Raw genomic sequence first — 14,982 nt, 5'->3', positions numbered from 1 at the left:
ACCAACACACTAATCCTCTGCGCTGTACCTTATAGAAAACTCAATATAGCAAAAAACAGTAAAGTGTATATGTGGCCCTTCACAGTGCTTTTGTAAACATCATAATAAAATAACAAAGGCTCCAATAATGAAAAATAAAAGTCCTTTTCCCATACACTCAGGTTGCACAAGTCCGGTTTTCACCCGGACAGTATATTTTTTGACCAAAACGGATGTCTACAATTAGTAAAATTCCCCAATCACATATTTTTTTATGGGGACGGATTTGTATACAGCACTTCATTAGATTTTTTTTATTATACAAATTTTATCTTTTTGTAGACTTGAAGTCTTGAACAAAAAAAATGAGTACAGCAAAAAAAGCAAAAACAGAAAGTGGAAGACCATTCCAAGAGGCCTGGACAGAGTACATATGGAGTGATTGAACGCAGTGGTAAAGCATTGTGTATTATGTGTAATGAAAGTGTTGTGTCTCGCACATCAAGTGTCAAACGTCACTTTGAGACCAACCATAACAGTGTTGCTGAACTTGGTTTAGCTCAAAGAAAAGAGCTCCTTGTAGGAAAATTAAAGAAATATCACTCCCAGTCTCTTAGTTTTAGCAACTATCTTTCAAAAACTAATCATCTTACAGTTGCCAGCTTTCAAATTTCACTGTGCATGGCAAAACATGGTAAGCCCCTCTCTGATGGAGATTTTATCAAAAAGGCAATTTTGGCTGGGAGTAATTCACTCTTCCATGATTTCCAAAACAAGGATAAAATTGTGCAGCGCATCTCTGAGATGCCGCTAAGCAGAAATACTGCAAAAGATAGGGTTCTGCGAATGGCTGCTGATGTTAGTCAACAGCTTACTTGTGACTTACAAAAAGCACCCTTCTACTCCATGTGCTTGGATGAAAGTACAGATATTACTAACCATGCAAGACTAGCGCTCATTTTGCGTTATGCTACTGGTGACATCATGAGAGAAGAACTGGTAAAACTGCTGTCTTTGCCTGGAAGAACACAAGGGATAGATATCCACAATGCTGTGATGGAGGCTTTTTCATCACTAGACATAAGTCCAGAAAAAGTAGTTTCAGTTACTAGCGATGGAGCACCTAGCATGGTGGGGACAACATCAGAATTCATTCATTTCTTTGCTAAGGAAGCAAAACAGCCACTGATTCAATTTCACTGCATAATACATCAAGAGGCTCTCTGCGCCAAAGAAAGCAGCAAAAAACTTGACGATGTCCTCAAAGATGTAACAAAAATGGTGAACTTCATCATGGCGCGTGCTCTTAATTTTCGACAATTTCAAGCCCTTCTTGATGAGGTTCAGGCACAATATAACACTTTACTGATGTACAATAATGTCCGGTGGCTGAGCAGAGGACGAGTGTTAGAGAGATTTGTGGCCTGCTTGGAAGAAGTTAGGCTATTTATGAACGAAAAGGGGGAAGACTATCCTCAACTCACCAACATGGCCTGGCTTACCAATCTCATGTTCTTTACAGATTTTACTAACCACTTTAATGTACTAAACAAAAAATTACAAGGCATGGGAAAAACAGCAGAAAGCATGTTTAGTGACATCAAAGCTTTTGAGAGAAAATTGCATGTTTTTGAAAAAGACCTTGAGAGTGGACAGCTAAAATATTTTCCCAACCTAAAAATACATTTGGATAATTCTACAACATTTGTGGACAGTCATAAAAAACACCAGGAAATCCACAAAGCATATTCCACCATTGTAGCCGAAGCAAAGGAGAATTTTAGTAAAAGATTTTCTCAGTTCCGTAAGATGGAGACAACCCTTTCATTTATAACTTCCCCAGAAAAGTCCACATTTGAAGATCTTGATCTTTCCTGCTTACAGTGGTTGGATATTCAAAATTTGGAAATGGAGCTACTGGAATTTCAAGAAAGCTCTATCTGGAAAAGTAAATTCAATGACCTGCGTGCGGCTCTTGAACGTATTGAGTGTGAAAGGGTGACAAATGAAATCACTGCTAGCAGTTCTGAAAATGAAATCCTAAAAGCGTGGAATTCTCTGCCAGACAATTTTAAGTCCATGAAAGCACTTGGGATTGCTCTTCTTACTTTGTTTGGGTCATCCTATGCTTGTGAGCAGCTGTTTTCGGCTTTGAATCATATAAAATCTGATGCTAGAAACAGATTAACGGATGACATGAGTGCTGCATGTGTTGCTCTGAAATTAATGCACTATGAGCCAAGGATTGACAAGTTATCAGCATGCATGCAACAACAAAAATCTCATTAATTTTTTTTAGAGCATGCCCAATGCATATGTTTACATGAAGCAGTGTTTTCAGTTTGCAGTTAAGACACTTTCTAAGTTATTTAAATATTATTTAAAGATGTTATTTAAAAAAGGGACTTTACATGGCCCTGTTGTATTCCAATCTGGAATTTCCAATAAAAACGGTTGGTTTAATTGAAAGCTCTTTTGTTTTCTTTACATCATATTATTAGAAATGTAATGATTTAACTATTTTCTAATTTGATTGTAAATTTTACAAAAAAACATGTATAGACTCTTTGGGAATACACACCGAGTCTTGACACAGTTAACAGTTTTAAGAAGTTTATCTTTTTTTTTTTACTCAGGATACATTTGACATGTTATGTGAATAATACATTTAAAATATATTGTGTAACTGAATCATATTTTTCCTAAATTCATTAAATTGAATGAAATCATTAAAACATTATAAATTGCCAATAAATTGAAATGAAAACCAAAGGATTGTGAATCAAATTGATTCTCTGACAATACAAAGATTCCAACCTTTAAAAATGATGTTACATAGTTCAGGCAACTTTATAAAGAGTTTTTAGATACTAAAATCTTGTTATTAAGGTTTAATTGACGTGCTGGCACTTTGAAGAAATTCTTTGGTTTTGTGCGGCAGTTTGGGCACTCGGGCTCAAAAAGGTTAGCCATCACTGCTATAGACTATAACCTAATGCTGCTCATCTATGTTAGAAATAAATTATACAACTCTGTATCCCACCAAAAGTGGCTGGGGGAGATAGAAATACAGATAGGTGCACAGGTAATGCTCTGATCAATCCTTCCTCTCAAGGGTAAAGGCCAAAGCAGAGAAGCTTGCATCCTGAGATGAATGAAGGTATAAAGCCATGGTCTGGTGACTTTATTAATAATTACTGAGGACTCTATCTTATACATTAATTCATTAGAGAACACTTTTAAGTTATATTTTTTTACCTATATTTGGACAGTAGCATATGAATATGTCTTTCAAATTCTCTCACCTGAACTTCCAACAAATGGCAGCCAGTTTTATGGTGCACTAGCTGGCCATAAAGGTGTACTGGCAGGTAGACATGTGGCCGCTGCATTCTGGCTCAAAAACACAAATAAGACAATAAAAAATTTCAGTTTACACAGTAGAAGTCATTTGGACAATTTGTTTCACTAGGGCAACAATTTACCTTCAGGAGTCACTCTTTAAAGGACAATGCAAAAATAAAGAGATTAGGTTCTTATCTTGATAATACCTTTTACAGTAGATAGAGATGATATGCTGAACCAAGGGTCTTCCATCTGCTCCCGTGAGTCTGTAGGAGATACTTATCACTGTTTTCAGCACCTCCTCCTTCTCCTTGTTCTCTGCTGCCCCCAGTCAATTAGTTTCAAAGCCAGTAACAACCCTACAGAAGAGAACAGGAGATGGAGAACAGAGACACACTCCCCCTCCCCCAATAAGACTTTGATCTGCTCACAAAATAGAACATGAAGCTCACAGACATGCCACTGAGAGAAAAGGTACAAACTTAACAATTCTTTAGGAACAATAAGCCATAATGAATTGTAGAACCCAGGGGAAACCCCCTAAGAAACTATATATATTCAATATACAATTTCTTCCAATTTATGACAGCTGGCAGAAAGTTCAAAGATGCAGCCTTCAGGCAGCAAATGGTCTAGGCAGCTGCATTGACAATGATAGGCGGAGGGTTCAGCATACCATCCCTATCTACTAGAAAAGATATTATCAAGGAAAGAACCTAATCTGGTTTTCCAGTGCTATAGGTATGGTATGCTGAACCAAGGGATGTACCTAAACAGTCCCCGAAACCCCGGTTGGGAAAGATATGCCTGCCTACAAAACTGAGATACCAAATGAAGAGTCCTCCCTATAAAATTTGGTTAAGGTGTGAAGAGATGAACAAGTCACCACGTGACAAATCTCATCCGGCAGAATGGTTCTGGACTCAGCTCAAGATGAAGCAACCAATCCCTCTAGTCGAATGTGCTCGAAGAGCGAAAGGAGACTGCTTTGCGCAGACAATGTAGGAGAACGAAATAGCTAACCTAATCCTTCTTCAGATGGTAGCTTTGGAAGCTGGCCTCCCCTTCTTCGCTGGATTTGTCAGAACGAAGAGATGGTCTGAGACGCAAAAATCATTTGTGACTTCCAGGTATCGCAAGATAGTCCTGCAGACATCCAGCACCCTCAAAACTTTATCTTTCTTTCTGGACTCCAAGAGGGCTGGAAAGTCAGAAGCCTAACCGCCTGGTTGATATGGAATGCTGAGATCACCTTTGGCAAGAAAGAGGGGACAGTCTACAAGGAAACTCCCGCTTCCATGAGGGATCCCTGCAGGACAAGGCATGCAATTCTGAGACATATCTAATAGAAATAATGGCCACCAGAAAAACCATCTTGATAGTCAGGTTCATGAGTGTGGTCTCCTGTAAGGGCTTGAATGAGGGTCACAAGAGCCCCTTCAGTACAGTGTTAAGGTTACAGGAAGAATAAGATTGGAAAACCAGAGGCCTAAGCTTCAGGGCACCCTTAAAGAATCTGATAATATCTGGGTACAAAGAAAGGGAAAACCTTGCAACTTTAGCTCTGAAACCGGAAACTACAGCCACTTGAACCTTTAGAGAAGAAATTGCCAGCCCCATGTCTAAGTCTTCTTGAAGAAAAGACAACACTGCCGACACTGAAGCCATGGCAAGGCCCAGATTCTCCTTGTGACACCAGAGTTGGAAGGAATCCCACGCCTTGGTGTATGCAGCGAACATGGCATGTTTCTTGGCCCTCAGAAGCATACATAACACCAAATCTGAACAGCCCCTACGGCTCAAGAGCCTTGCCGTAAGACTAATGTGTTCTGGATCTTGCAGCACGATCGAATCCTGGGAGAGAAGTCCCCTGAGCAGCTGAAGCCTTAGAGGAGGACTGTCCTTAAGATGCACCAGGTCTGTGTATCATGGGTGCTGGGGCCAGTCCGTATCTACCAGGACTACCCACCCTGGATGCCTGGCTACTCTTCTCAGGACTCTGTCTATAATGGGCCAGGGAGGGAAAGCATAGAGAAGTTCGCCCGCAGGCAAAGGCTTTACCAGGGCATTGATCCCTGCACTTCTGGGCAATATCTGTGGTTGAAGACGTGGACTGCTTTCTTGTTTTTTGCCGTCAACATGAGGTTATATGTAGGTCTGCCCCAGCGGTTGACCATGGTCTGAAATGCCTGAGGAGAGCACTGCATGCCGATAAAGTCCGCCTGTACTTTTCTCACTCTGGCAACGTAAGCCTCCGAAATGGCTAGAAGATGAGCTTCCGCCCAACGGAGGAGGGCTTTTGTTTCCTTCTGGAGCCCGACACTCCAAGTGCTGTGGCATTGTCCAAAAACATTCTGACTGCCTTGTTCATCAGCCAGGGCCGAAACTGCTTCAGTGCTAGGTGCATGGCTCAGAGCTCCAGCCTGTTGATGGACCAACAGTGCAGAGATGGCGATCAATGTCCCTGAACTGGAGGGTCCTCACAATGCGCTCCCCAGCCCAATAGGCTAAACATAGTAGATGACGGCAGATAAAGACCCGAATGGTCCATCCAGTCTGCCCAACCTGATTCAATTAAAAATTTATTTTTTCTTCTTAGCTATTTCTGGGCAAGAATCCAAAGCTCTGCCCGGTACTGTACTTAAGTTCCAACTACTGAAGTCTCCGTCAAAGCTCACTCTAGCCCATCTACACCATCCCAGCCCATCCTCAACCCCAAATGGCCATATACAGACACAGACCGTACAAGTCTGCCTAGTACTGGCCTTAGTTCTTTGATATTTACTATTATTTTCTGATTCTAGATTCTCTGTGTTCATCCCACGCTTTTTTGAACTCTGTCACCATTTTCCTCTCCACCACCTCTATCAGGTGCGCATTGCAGGCATCCATTACTCTCTCTGTAAAAAAGAATTTCCTTACATTGCTCTTGAGTTCCCCACCCCTCAGCCTCAAATTATGCCCTCTGGTTTTACCATTTTCCTTTCTTTGGAAAAGATTTTGTTCTACACTAATACCTTTCTGAATCATATCTCCCCTGTCCCTCCTTCCCTCTAGGGCAGTGGTCTCAAACTCAAACCCTTTGCAGGGCCACATTTTGGATTTGTCGGTACTTGGAGGGCCTTAGAAAAAAATAGTTAATGTCTTATTAAAGAAATGACAATTTTGCATGAGGTAAAACTCTTTATAGGTTATAAATCTTTCCTTTTGGCTAAGTCTTAATAATAATATTGTCATTTATAGCTAAAAAGACACATGATCAAGAAACTGTTTTATTTTACTTTTCTGATTATGATAAACATACTGAGGGCCTCAAAATAGTACCTGGCGGGCCGCATGTTTGAGACCACTGCTCTAGGGTATACATATTGAGGGCTTCCAGTCTCTCCTCATACATCTTCTGGCGCACACCTCCCACCATTTTTGTTGCCTTCCTCTGGACCGCTTCAAGTCTTCTTATGTCCTTCACCAGATAACAGTCTCCAAAACTGAACACAGTGGGGCCTCACCAAAGACCTGTACAGGGGCATCAACACCTTCTTTTTTCTACTGGTTACGCCTCTCTTTATACAACTCAGCATCCTTCTGGCAGCAGCCACCACCTTGTCAAACTGTTTTTTTGCCTTTAGATCTTCAGACACTATCACTCCAAAGTCCCTCTACCCATCCTCGCATATTAGTCTCTCACCTCCCAGCACATATAGTTCCTTCGGATTATTAATCCCCAAATGCATTACTCTGCATTTCTTTACATTGAATTTTAGTTGCCAGATATTAGATCATTCCTCTAAGTTTTGAAGATCCTTTTTCATGTTTTCCACTCCCTCCACAGTGTAGCCTGGATGTAGCCACCAGGCCATGCTCCAGCAGGCAGCTGTTGTCCAAAGAAGAAGGGCATGCAGAGAGTCCCTCTGCGGGGACCAGTAAGACAGAAGGGAGTGTTGAAGAGGATGCATATGCACTCTCACTGAAGGCACCACTTCTATCGTGACAACCATTGAACCCAGAATTTAAATATAGTCCCAGGCCGATGGAGTCTGCTGTGCCAAGAGAGCTGAAATTTGGCTCCAAAGTGTCTATTTGCATACCTCTGGAAAAAACACTCGTTCTTTGGCTATATCAAAATGGACACCCAGTTACTCCAGTGACAGAACTGGCTGCAATTGGCTCTTTTTCAAGTTGGCAATTCAGCCCAGACTCTGAAGTGTTGCCATTACGGCCTGCACCATTCTCTCCACTTCCTCCCTCAAGGAGGCTCTTTTGAGCCAGTCATTCAAGTAAGGGTGGATAAGCCAGCCCATTTTGTGGAGGTGGGCTGTCACCACTACCATCACCCTGATGAAGGTCCATGGAGTTGTGGCAAGACTGAAGGGCAGAGCCGTGACCTTAAAATGCTGTTTCAGGACATGTGTAGATACGCCTCTGTGATGTCCAAAGCTGTCAGGAACTCCCATACCTATACTGAGGCAATGACTGACTAAAGCATCTTGATACGAAAACGAGGAACTTTGAGAGCTGTGTTGATGTACTTGAGGTCCAGGATCAACCTCTAATCCTTGGAGCCTTTCTTGGGCACAATGAAATATATGGAGCATCTGCCAGAGCCCGAGTCTGCATCTGGATCCCGCTCGATCACCTGAATATCGAGCAATCTGTTGAGGGTCGCCTGGACACGCAGGGGAGTCCACGAACTAGGCAGAAAGAGGATGGGCAAATTCCAACTTGTAGCCGCCCCTGATAACCTCTAGCACCCAATGGTCTGTCCCAAAGCCTGCCTCTGATCTTGCACGGAGGGGCTGGGAGCCTGGTGTCATTGGGATTTCTTTGGCTGCCCACCTGGACAAGAGGTGGAGCCCTGGGACTTTCTTTTCCTGGTGAATATCTGCCTTGAGCTCTGAAAGGATCTCTGGGATAAGGATCCAGAGAAGAACAGGCGCGAATGGGGTGAGCTTTGAAAGGACCAACAGGTTTGCCCTTTCGCAACCAAAGGCCTGCAGTCCAGAAGTGATTTTGGACAGCAATCCTGGACACTAGCCATTGGATCATCCAATCCCTGGCCAAAAAGCATATTGCCCTGAAAGGAAGCCCACTGAGAGTGGCTTTGGACGTGGAGCTCCAGCCCCATGTCTGATTCAAAAAATCTGGCAAACAGACATAGAATAAGCAGAGACTTTGCCAACTACCTGAAGCAGGTCATACAGACTATCAGCCACATAGTCCGGTCCTACCAGCAACAGCTGGGACGGTGGCTCTGAAATTACCCCTCCAAGATCACGTAACTTAGAATGGCATGCTCAAGCAGCAAGGGAGGATGCCGCAGAGCCTTAACTGCCAGAATCAAGGCCTCAAATTGCCTTTTGAGAAACATGTCCAGCCTGCGATCCTGTTGATCTTTGAGCACCATGTCCCTCTCGTTGGGTAGGGACTTGCGCTTTGTCACCTGAGCCACCAAGGAGTCTACTTTTAATTTAATTTAATTCTTATATACCGCTAATAACCGTGAGGTTTCTAAGCGGTTTACAAAAATAAATGCATTAAAAGATACAATAAATAAAAACAAATAAGATAGGTACTTGGAAATTCCCTTTAGGCATACAAAACATCTGCTGGAACTTCTGGTCCATAAGATATAGCTTGGACGTTGATTTTGCCACTTTAATGGGGGCCTTCACGGTTCTAACTCCTATAACTTTCTCACTTGTATTCAAGCAATGATTTACTTATGCCACAATTTCATTGAAAGTTTCATGCACATCACATCTGAATGTGAATCAGTACGCTGCTGTAAGCTGCAACACCATTGTTTAGTCTTTTTGCTGCTAACTTATTTGTTGATCTTTTTCCAGATGCTGTCCGGAGCCCTGACGCAGCTTGTCTAGCGAAACGGCAGCAAGCCTAACTTCCGTCGGCTAGGACTGGCAAAGACAAAACACATTTTCAATACTATTGAACATTCTACCTAAAAGCTAAGTAGTTTTGACTTTTTTGACACCATTTTGAAACATTTACTGTGTCTGCTGTAGGTAGGAAGGGGGTCAAGAGCCGGTGAAGATCTTTTCCCTTTCTAGTGCAATAATTGACATTATTATGCACGGGGTTCTGAGGCTCGCCCTTCATTCAGATGTGATGTGCATGAAACTTTCAATTAAATTGTGGCATAAGTAAATCATTGCTTGAATACAAGTGAGAAAATTATAGGAGTTGGATTTGATTTTCTTTCTCATTCCTGTATAGAAGATTTTTTTGGGCCTTCACGGTTCTCCCAGTACTCAGAACTTTCATATCCAGATGCCATGGAAAGGTGACAGGCTGAGAGTGGATCTCATTAAGCAGAGAACATTGGGTAGTAGGCTGAGGAGAATCAATTTTGAACTCCTTCAGAGACTCAATTAGAAGGTCTATCAGGGCAGCAGGCTTTAACAGCTTGTGAACAGAGGAGTCTGTGCCCTGGTCTGCAGCAGCACTTACTCCCTGATCCATCTCAGCAAGGACTGCATCGTTTTTGACTGAGGCTTTACTCTAGAAAGAAGTAAAGCATCCAGATCATCCTCCTCAGTGACCCCATCTGACCAACTGTTGGAGTGGGGAGTTGCAGGTCATCTTAGAGGAATGTATGCAGGATCACAGGATGGCTGCGCAGCTGGTCACTCACTAGTTGACCCAGAAGGCACACTAGTACTGCTGACATACACTTGCCAGAGCACGTTCACAAAGTTAGGTATAAAGGGATTAGAGGACCGAGAACCCCCTTCAAGAGGAGGGTTAGAGCACTTTCTTTTTGATTTAGGACAATTAGCACGCTTACTAGGTGCTGGCACCACACTCTGGGATTCTGAAAGGCTAAATTTGTCCCCAACTGTCCCAATGACCTATTGGCATCTTTAATGAGATGATCAGAGGCTGAACCCGAGGTTTCCGCCTCCCCCATCTTGTGCTGCAGAATATTTAGCACAAGAGCACTCTTCTGGAGCCCAAACGGAGCAAACCTCACATGAATTCATGATATTGGAGCCTGAGGTCTCCATCCCTGGGGGTTAGAATAAAAAACAAGGCTTTTTAAGGAAGTTTGCAAACTTAGGATTCAAATCAGGAAAAATCCAAGATGGCCACTTGCCAGGATTTCCCACTGAAAACCAGCTGTAACTCCAAAAGAGGATAGCCAAAACCAGCAATTTTAGGGATGGGGAACAAAGGTACAACATATTACAGCAATAAAAACAACAAATTCAGGACCCTTCCCCCCCCGAATTCCCCTGTGAGCTGCGACAGCCATACTTACAGAGAGACGCTGGAAAAAAGTGCTGCAGCCTGCCTCAGCTCCTCTAAGGGTAGCTGGAAAGCAGAGAGAATCTCTGCCCATCAGGAAGCTGCCTCTTCTGATACTTCAACTGCCAGTCAGGCCACTGCCAAACTGAGCCTCTAACCCCAGGACTAGGATCCAAACACCGCAAGGAGGTAGGAAAAAAATGCAGCTGACACAATGTGTGATCTGAATAAACACGATGGGTGTTCATACAGCCTGCCCTAGCACGCCTGATCAAGTCAAGGAGTGAGCAAAAGTATGGAAAACCTCACTCTACTGTTCAAGCAGGCCAGCTGAACAAGTCCCTGAAGGATCCACCTGTTAGCTGCATACAAAAGTATGCTCCTCTTATGAAGGCTAGGCAGTCACCAGAGCTGTACTGGAACACAAATTCCCTCGTATAAAACAAAAAAGAATACCGAGCAGATAAAAGTTGCTTCTGCAGGCTCACTTGCAAAATAAATAACTGACTGGGGTGCAGCAGAGGGGATGTGCTGAAAACAGTAATCAACATCTCCTGCAACGGACTCATGGAAACACTGGAAAGGAACAATTTGCTTTTATGTTTGTTATGTAGAGACAATAACATTTTTGACCAAAAGGAGATTATGTACTTACCCTGATAAGATCTTTTTCAGTAGATAAGTGAGATATTCTAGACCAGGGTTGCCCAATTCTGGTCCTTGAGATCTACTGGCAGGCCAGGTTTTCAGGATATCCACAATGAACATGCATGAGAGAAATCTGCATACCAAGAAGGCAGTGCAGGCAAATCTCTCTCATGCATATTCATTGTTAATTAACCCACTGGGATTTTTCAGACTTTTTAATAGCTCTACTTAATACATAAACAAAATACCCAAATAAGAGCTATGTTTCACACTGCTTCTTATGCTTATAAATAATAATATCGCACCATCAAAACCTTTAAAACATATTATAACATTGTTTCATACTAAACAACTATTCACCCTATTCCAAAATTCACTAGTGGGGTCACATGTACCCAAATTCTGATAATATTCACAATCATTGAGTTGCTTCTCAGCTTCAGCAATATAATGAAGCCAAAGCAAATCAAGTTATTTATTTGAAAGAATATCGTTATCTTATGGTTGAACATCCAAAAGTGCCATTTATTTACTTTGCTCCAAAAATTCACAAGCGTCTTTGCTCTCCTCCTGGGCAGCCTATTATATCTAGTAATGGATCTCTGTTTCAATCTTTGTCCCATTATCTAGATTTTTATCTTCAAGATTTAGTTAATCAGATTTCCTCTTTCATTGAGGATTCTAGTCATCTGATCAAGATTCTGGAAAGTTAATATTAATGGCCCTATAATACTGGTTAAATACTGGTTACACTTGACGTTAATGCACTATACACAAATATCCCCCAGCAACAGGCCATTGATTTATTGTGTGAATTGATTGATTCCATGGAGTTGTCTGGTGGGCAAAAAAATTTGTTGAAAGAATTTACTGAACTAGTTGTTAAGTGCAATTATTTCATTTTTGCTGATCAGTATTATTTACAGAGAAAGGGTGTGGCCATGGGTGCCACTGTGGCCCCGGCAATTGCCTGCCTGTATATGGCAAGGTTTGAACAGCGGTTTGCAGAAAAGAATCATTCCAGGTTTTCCACTCCAGCTCTAGAGTACTTCACGGGCTAGCTTAGCTCCTCCCATCAGTCAGTACCCAAGCATGAAAGGACACATACAGCTTTGAAGCAAAGGTACTTGTAACGACAGGCTAAATATTTTTCTGCTCAAAACAACTAAACAGCACCCGTAACCACCAACATAAGCTTCAAAGGAGCTCAGGCACCTGTAACTGTCAACATAGGCTTCAGAGGAGCTTAGGAACTACTCCCAGAACAGGATGAACATATTTACAACTAATTCCCAACCTCTAAGGGCTAACCGGTCTCCACAAAAAAAAGTTAGTAACAGCGAAGGAGACAGAAATATGGCAATGAAGTCTAAAAAGTGAAATCCGAAAACAGGCATAGCAAGGACAGGGCGGGGAGTCTAGAAGGTCTCACCTATCTGCTGGAAAAGATCTTACCAGGGTAAGTAAATAATCTCCTTTTCCAGTGCAATAGGTGAGACCGTCTAGACCAGTGTTCTTCAATCTTTTTACACCTATGGACTGGCGGAAATAAAATAATTATTTCGTGGACCAGCAAACTAATAAGACTGAAATTTTTAAAAACCCTATTGCCGCCTTGTCCTCGCGAGCTCGGTCCCGTTAACCATCTGATCCCATCCGCACAAGCCTCAAATAGTTATGATTTTATACTGAACATATTTTATTAAAGTATAAAAAGAAACAATATTCTGTACAATTGTCATTTTATAAATATAAATAATACAGGGCAAGGATCAACAAAACCCCCGTCTCCCCTCCCCTTCACATATATCCCCTCTACTATCAAGAAAACTGAATAAGCCAAATTATTACAGAATGCTACACAAATATCATGCTAACAGAATACCGCAGTCACACATGGCAGGAATGGTGTTAGGGGGAGTGCAACTAGGGCAACTGCCTCCTGGTCAGAGAAAGCCCTAAGCCAGCTGGACGCTAAAGACGCACTGCCTGGGCTTTGCACTCCCCAGTTATGTCTAACATCAGCTCTAGCAGGATACATATTTTAAATCTGATATATTCTAATCACAAGATAGAAATAAAATTATTTTTTTCTACCTTTTGTCGTCTCTGGTTTCTGCTTTCATCGTCTTTTCACTCTTCCATCCAGCGTCTGCCCTCTGTCTCTTCAATCCAGCATCTGCCTCTTCCATCCACTGTCTGCCCTCTACCCCTACCCCTCTCCCTCCCATATGGTATCTGCGTTCTTTCTATGCCCCTCTCTCCTACACCAGATCTAGCATCTTTGTCCCTCTTTCCTTATTTTTCATCTGACCCCCCTTCCCAGCATCAATCTCTCTCTACCTTGTCATTCCTCTGTCTCTCCCCTTTCCCTCATTTGATCTCTCCATTCCATCCTGACTCCTTCCCCTCCTCTAATCTCCCTGCCAGCTGTTTCCTTCCAATGTTCCAGCAGTACCTTCTCCCTTTCTTCCTCCCCTTATCCAACAGTAACTCTCTTCCCTTTCCCTTCCCCTTCTCCCCTATCAGCAGTAGCCCCTTCCCCTCCCTTGTCCAGGAGTACCCTTCTCCCTTTCCTCCTCCCCTTATCCAACAGTAATTCTCATCCCTTCCCTTTCCCTTCTCCCCTGTCAGCAGTAGCCTGTTCCCCTACCTTGTCCAGGAGTACCCCTTCTCCCTTCCCTCCTTCCCTCTCCAGCAAATGTTCCCTGTATGCTAGCAGCAGCTCTGTGTGCTTTTAACTTCAGCACACAGCTGCCCCTAAGCAGTATTTTAGCGCGGTTTCATGAGGCAGCCTCGGGGCCTTTGGTAGGCCGGCCCGCTTCGATGATGCGATGTGGGCCGGCCTACCAAAGGCCCCGAGGCTGCCTCATGAAACCGCGCTAAAATATTGCCTAGGGGCAGCTGTGTGCCGAAGTTAAAAGCACACAGACCTGCCGCTGCTTTTCTGGGGGTGCGGAGAAGTCAGTGGTGGCAGGCAGGAGTGCCGGCATAGCGACGGCAACAGGAAGTTGCACGTCAGCTGACGCCGGCACCTTTTGCTGCGGCGGGGTCCTGAATCCTTTGCGGACTGGCAAGATTTTTTTGCGGACCGGCGGTTGAAGAACTGTGTTCTAGACCATAGGGGCATACAAAAGCAGTCACCCAGAGAGTCAGGGAGGGCTTGCTGTGCCGGCCTTCAAGACCGAGGACCCAAAAGCCGAGTCCCATCTCGCAGCTACATCCACTCTGTAAAACTTGGCAAATGTGTGAAGAGATGACCACATCACCACCCTGCAAATCTCCTCAGGAGAAACAGATCGCGCTTCAGCCCATGAGGAAGCCATACTCCTAGTAGAATGCGCAGTAACAGAAACAGGAGATTGTTTTCCTGCAGAATTTAAGTGGAGAAAATGGCCCTATGGATCCACCTGGAGATCGTGGCCTTAGAAGTGAGAGTACCTCGTCGAATCGATCGTGTTAGCACAAACTGATGGTCAGAAAGGCAAAAATCGTTAGTGACCTCCAGGTAACGCAGAAGAACTCTGCATATGTCCAACCTTTTCAGGAGACGATCCTGATGTTTGGAACCTGTTGGCTGAAAAACAGGAAAACACACCTCCTGATTGACATGGAATGCTGAAACCACCTTAGCCAAAAGCGAAGGAATAGTCCGGCGCAAAATTCCCATCTCTGAAATTCGGAGAAAAGGGTCTCTACAAGTCAGTGCCTGCAGCTCGAACACCCTATGGGCAGAAGTGATGG

General features: G+C 43.3%; 1 protein-coding gene across 5 annotated transcripts in view; it reads right to left on the bottom strand.

Annotated features, from left to right (window-relative positions):
- RICTOR (RPTOR independent companion of MTOR complex 2) overlaps positions 1 to 14,982 on the bottom strand; it is a 607,299-nt gene that overhangs the window by 184,674 nt on the left and 407,643 nt on the right. For all 5 annotated transcript variants that reach the window (XM_033932568.1, XM_033932543.1, XM_033932533.1 and 2 more), the window contains one exon: positions 3,285 to 3,372. In XM_033932568.1, the coding sequence (XP_033788459.1) occupies positions 3,285 to 3,372 (88 nt within the window). The remainder of the gene's footprint in view (positions 1 to 3,284; positions 3,373 to 14,982) is intronic.

Source organism: Geotrypetes seraphini, chromosome 1 (assembly GCF_902459505.1).
Source record: "Geotrypetes seraphini chromosome 1, aGeoSer1.1, whole genome shotgun sequence".
Lineage (NCBI taxonomy): Eukaryota > Metazoa > Chordata > Amphibia > Gymnophiona > Dermophiidae > Geotrypetes > Geotrypetes seraphini.
Note: the sequence above shows the minus strand (reverse complement) of the source record. Positions and strands in the feature narration are given on the sequence as shown.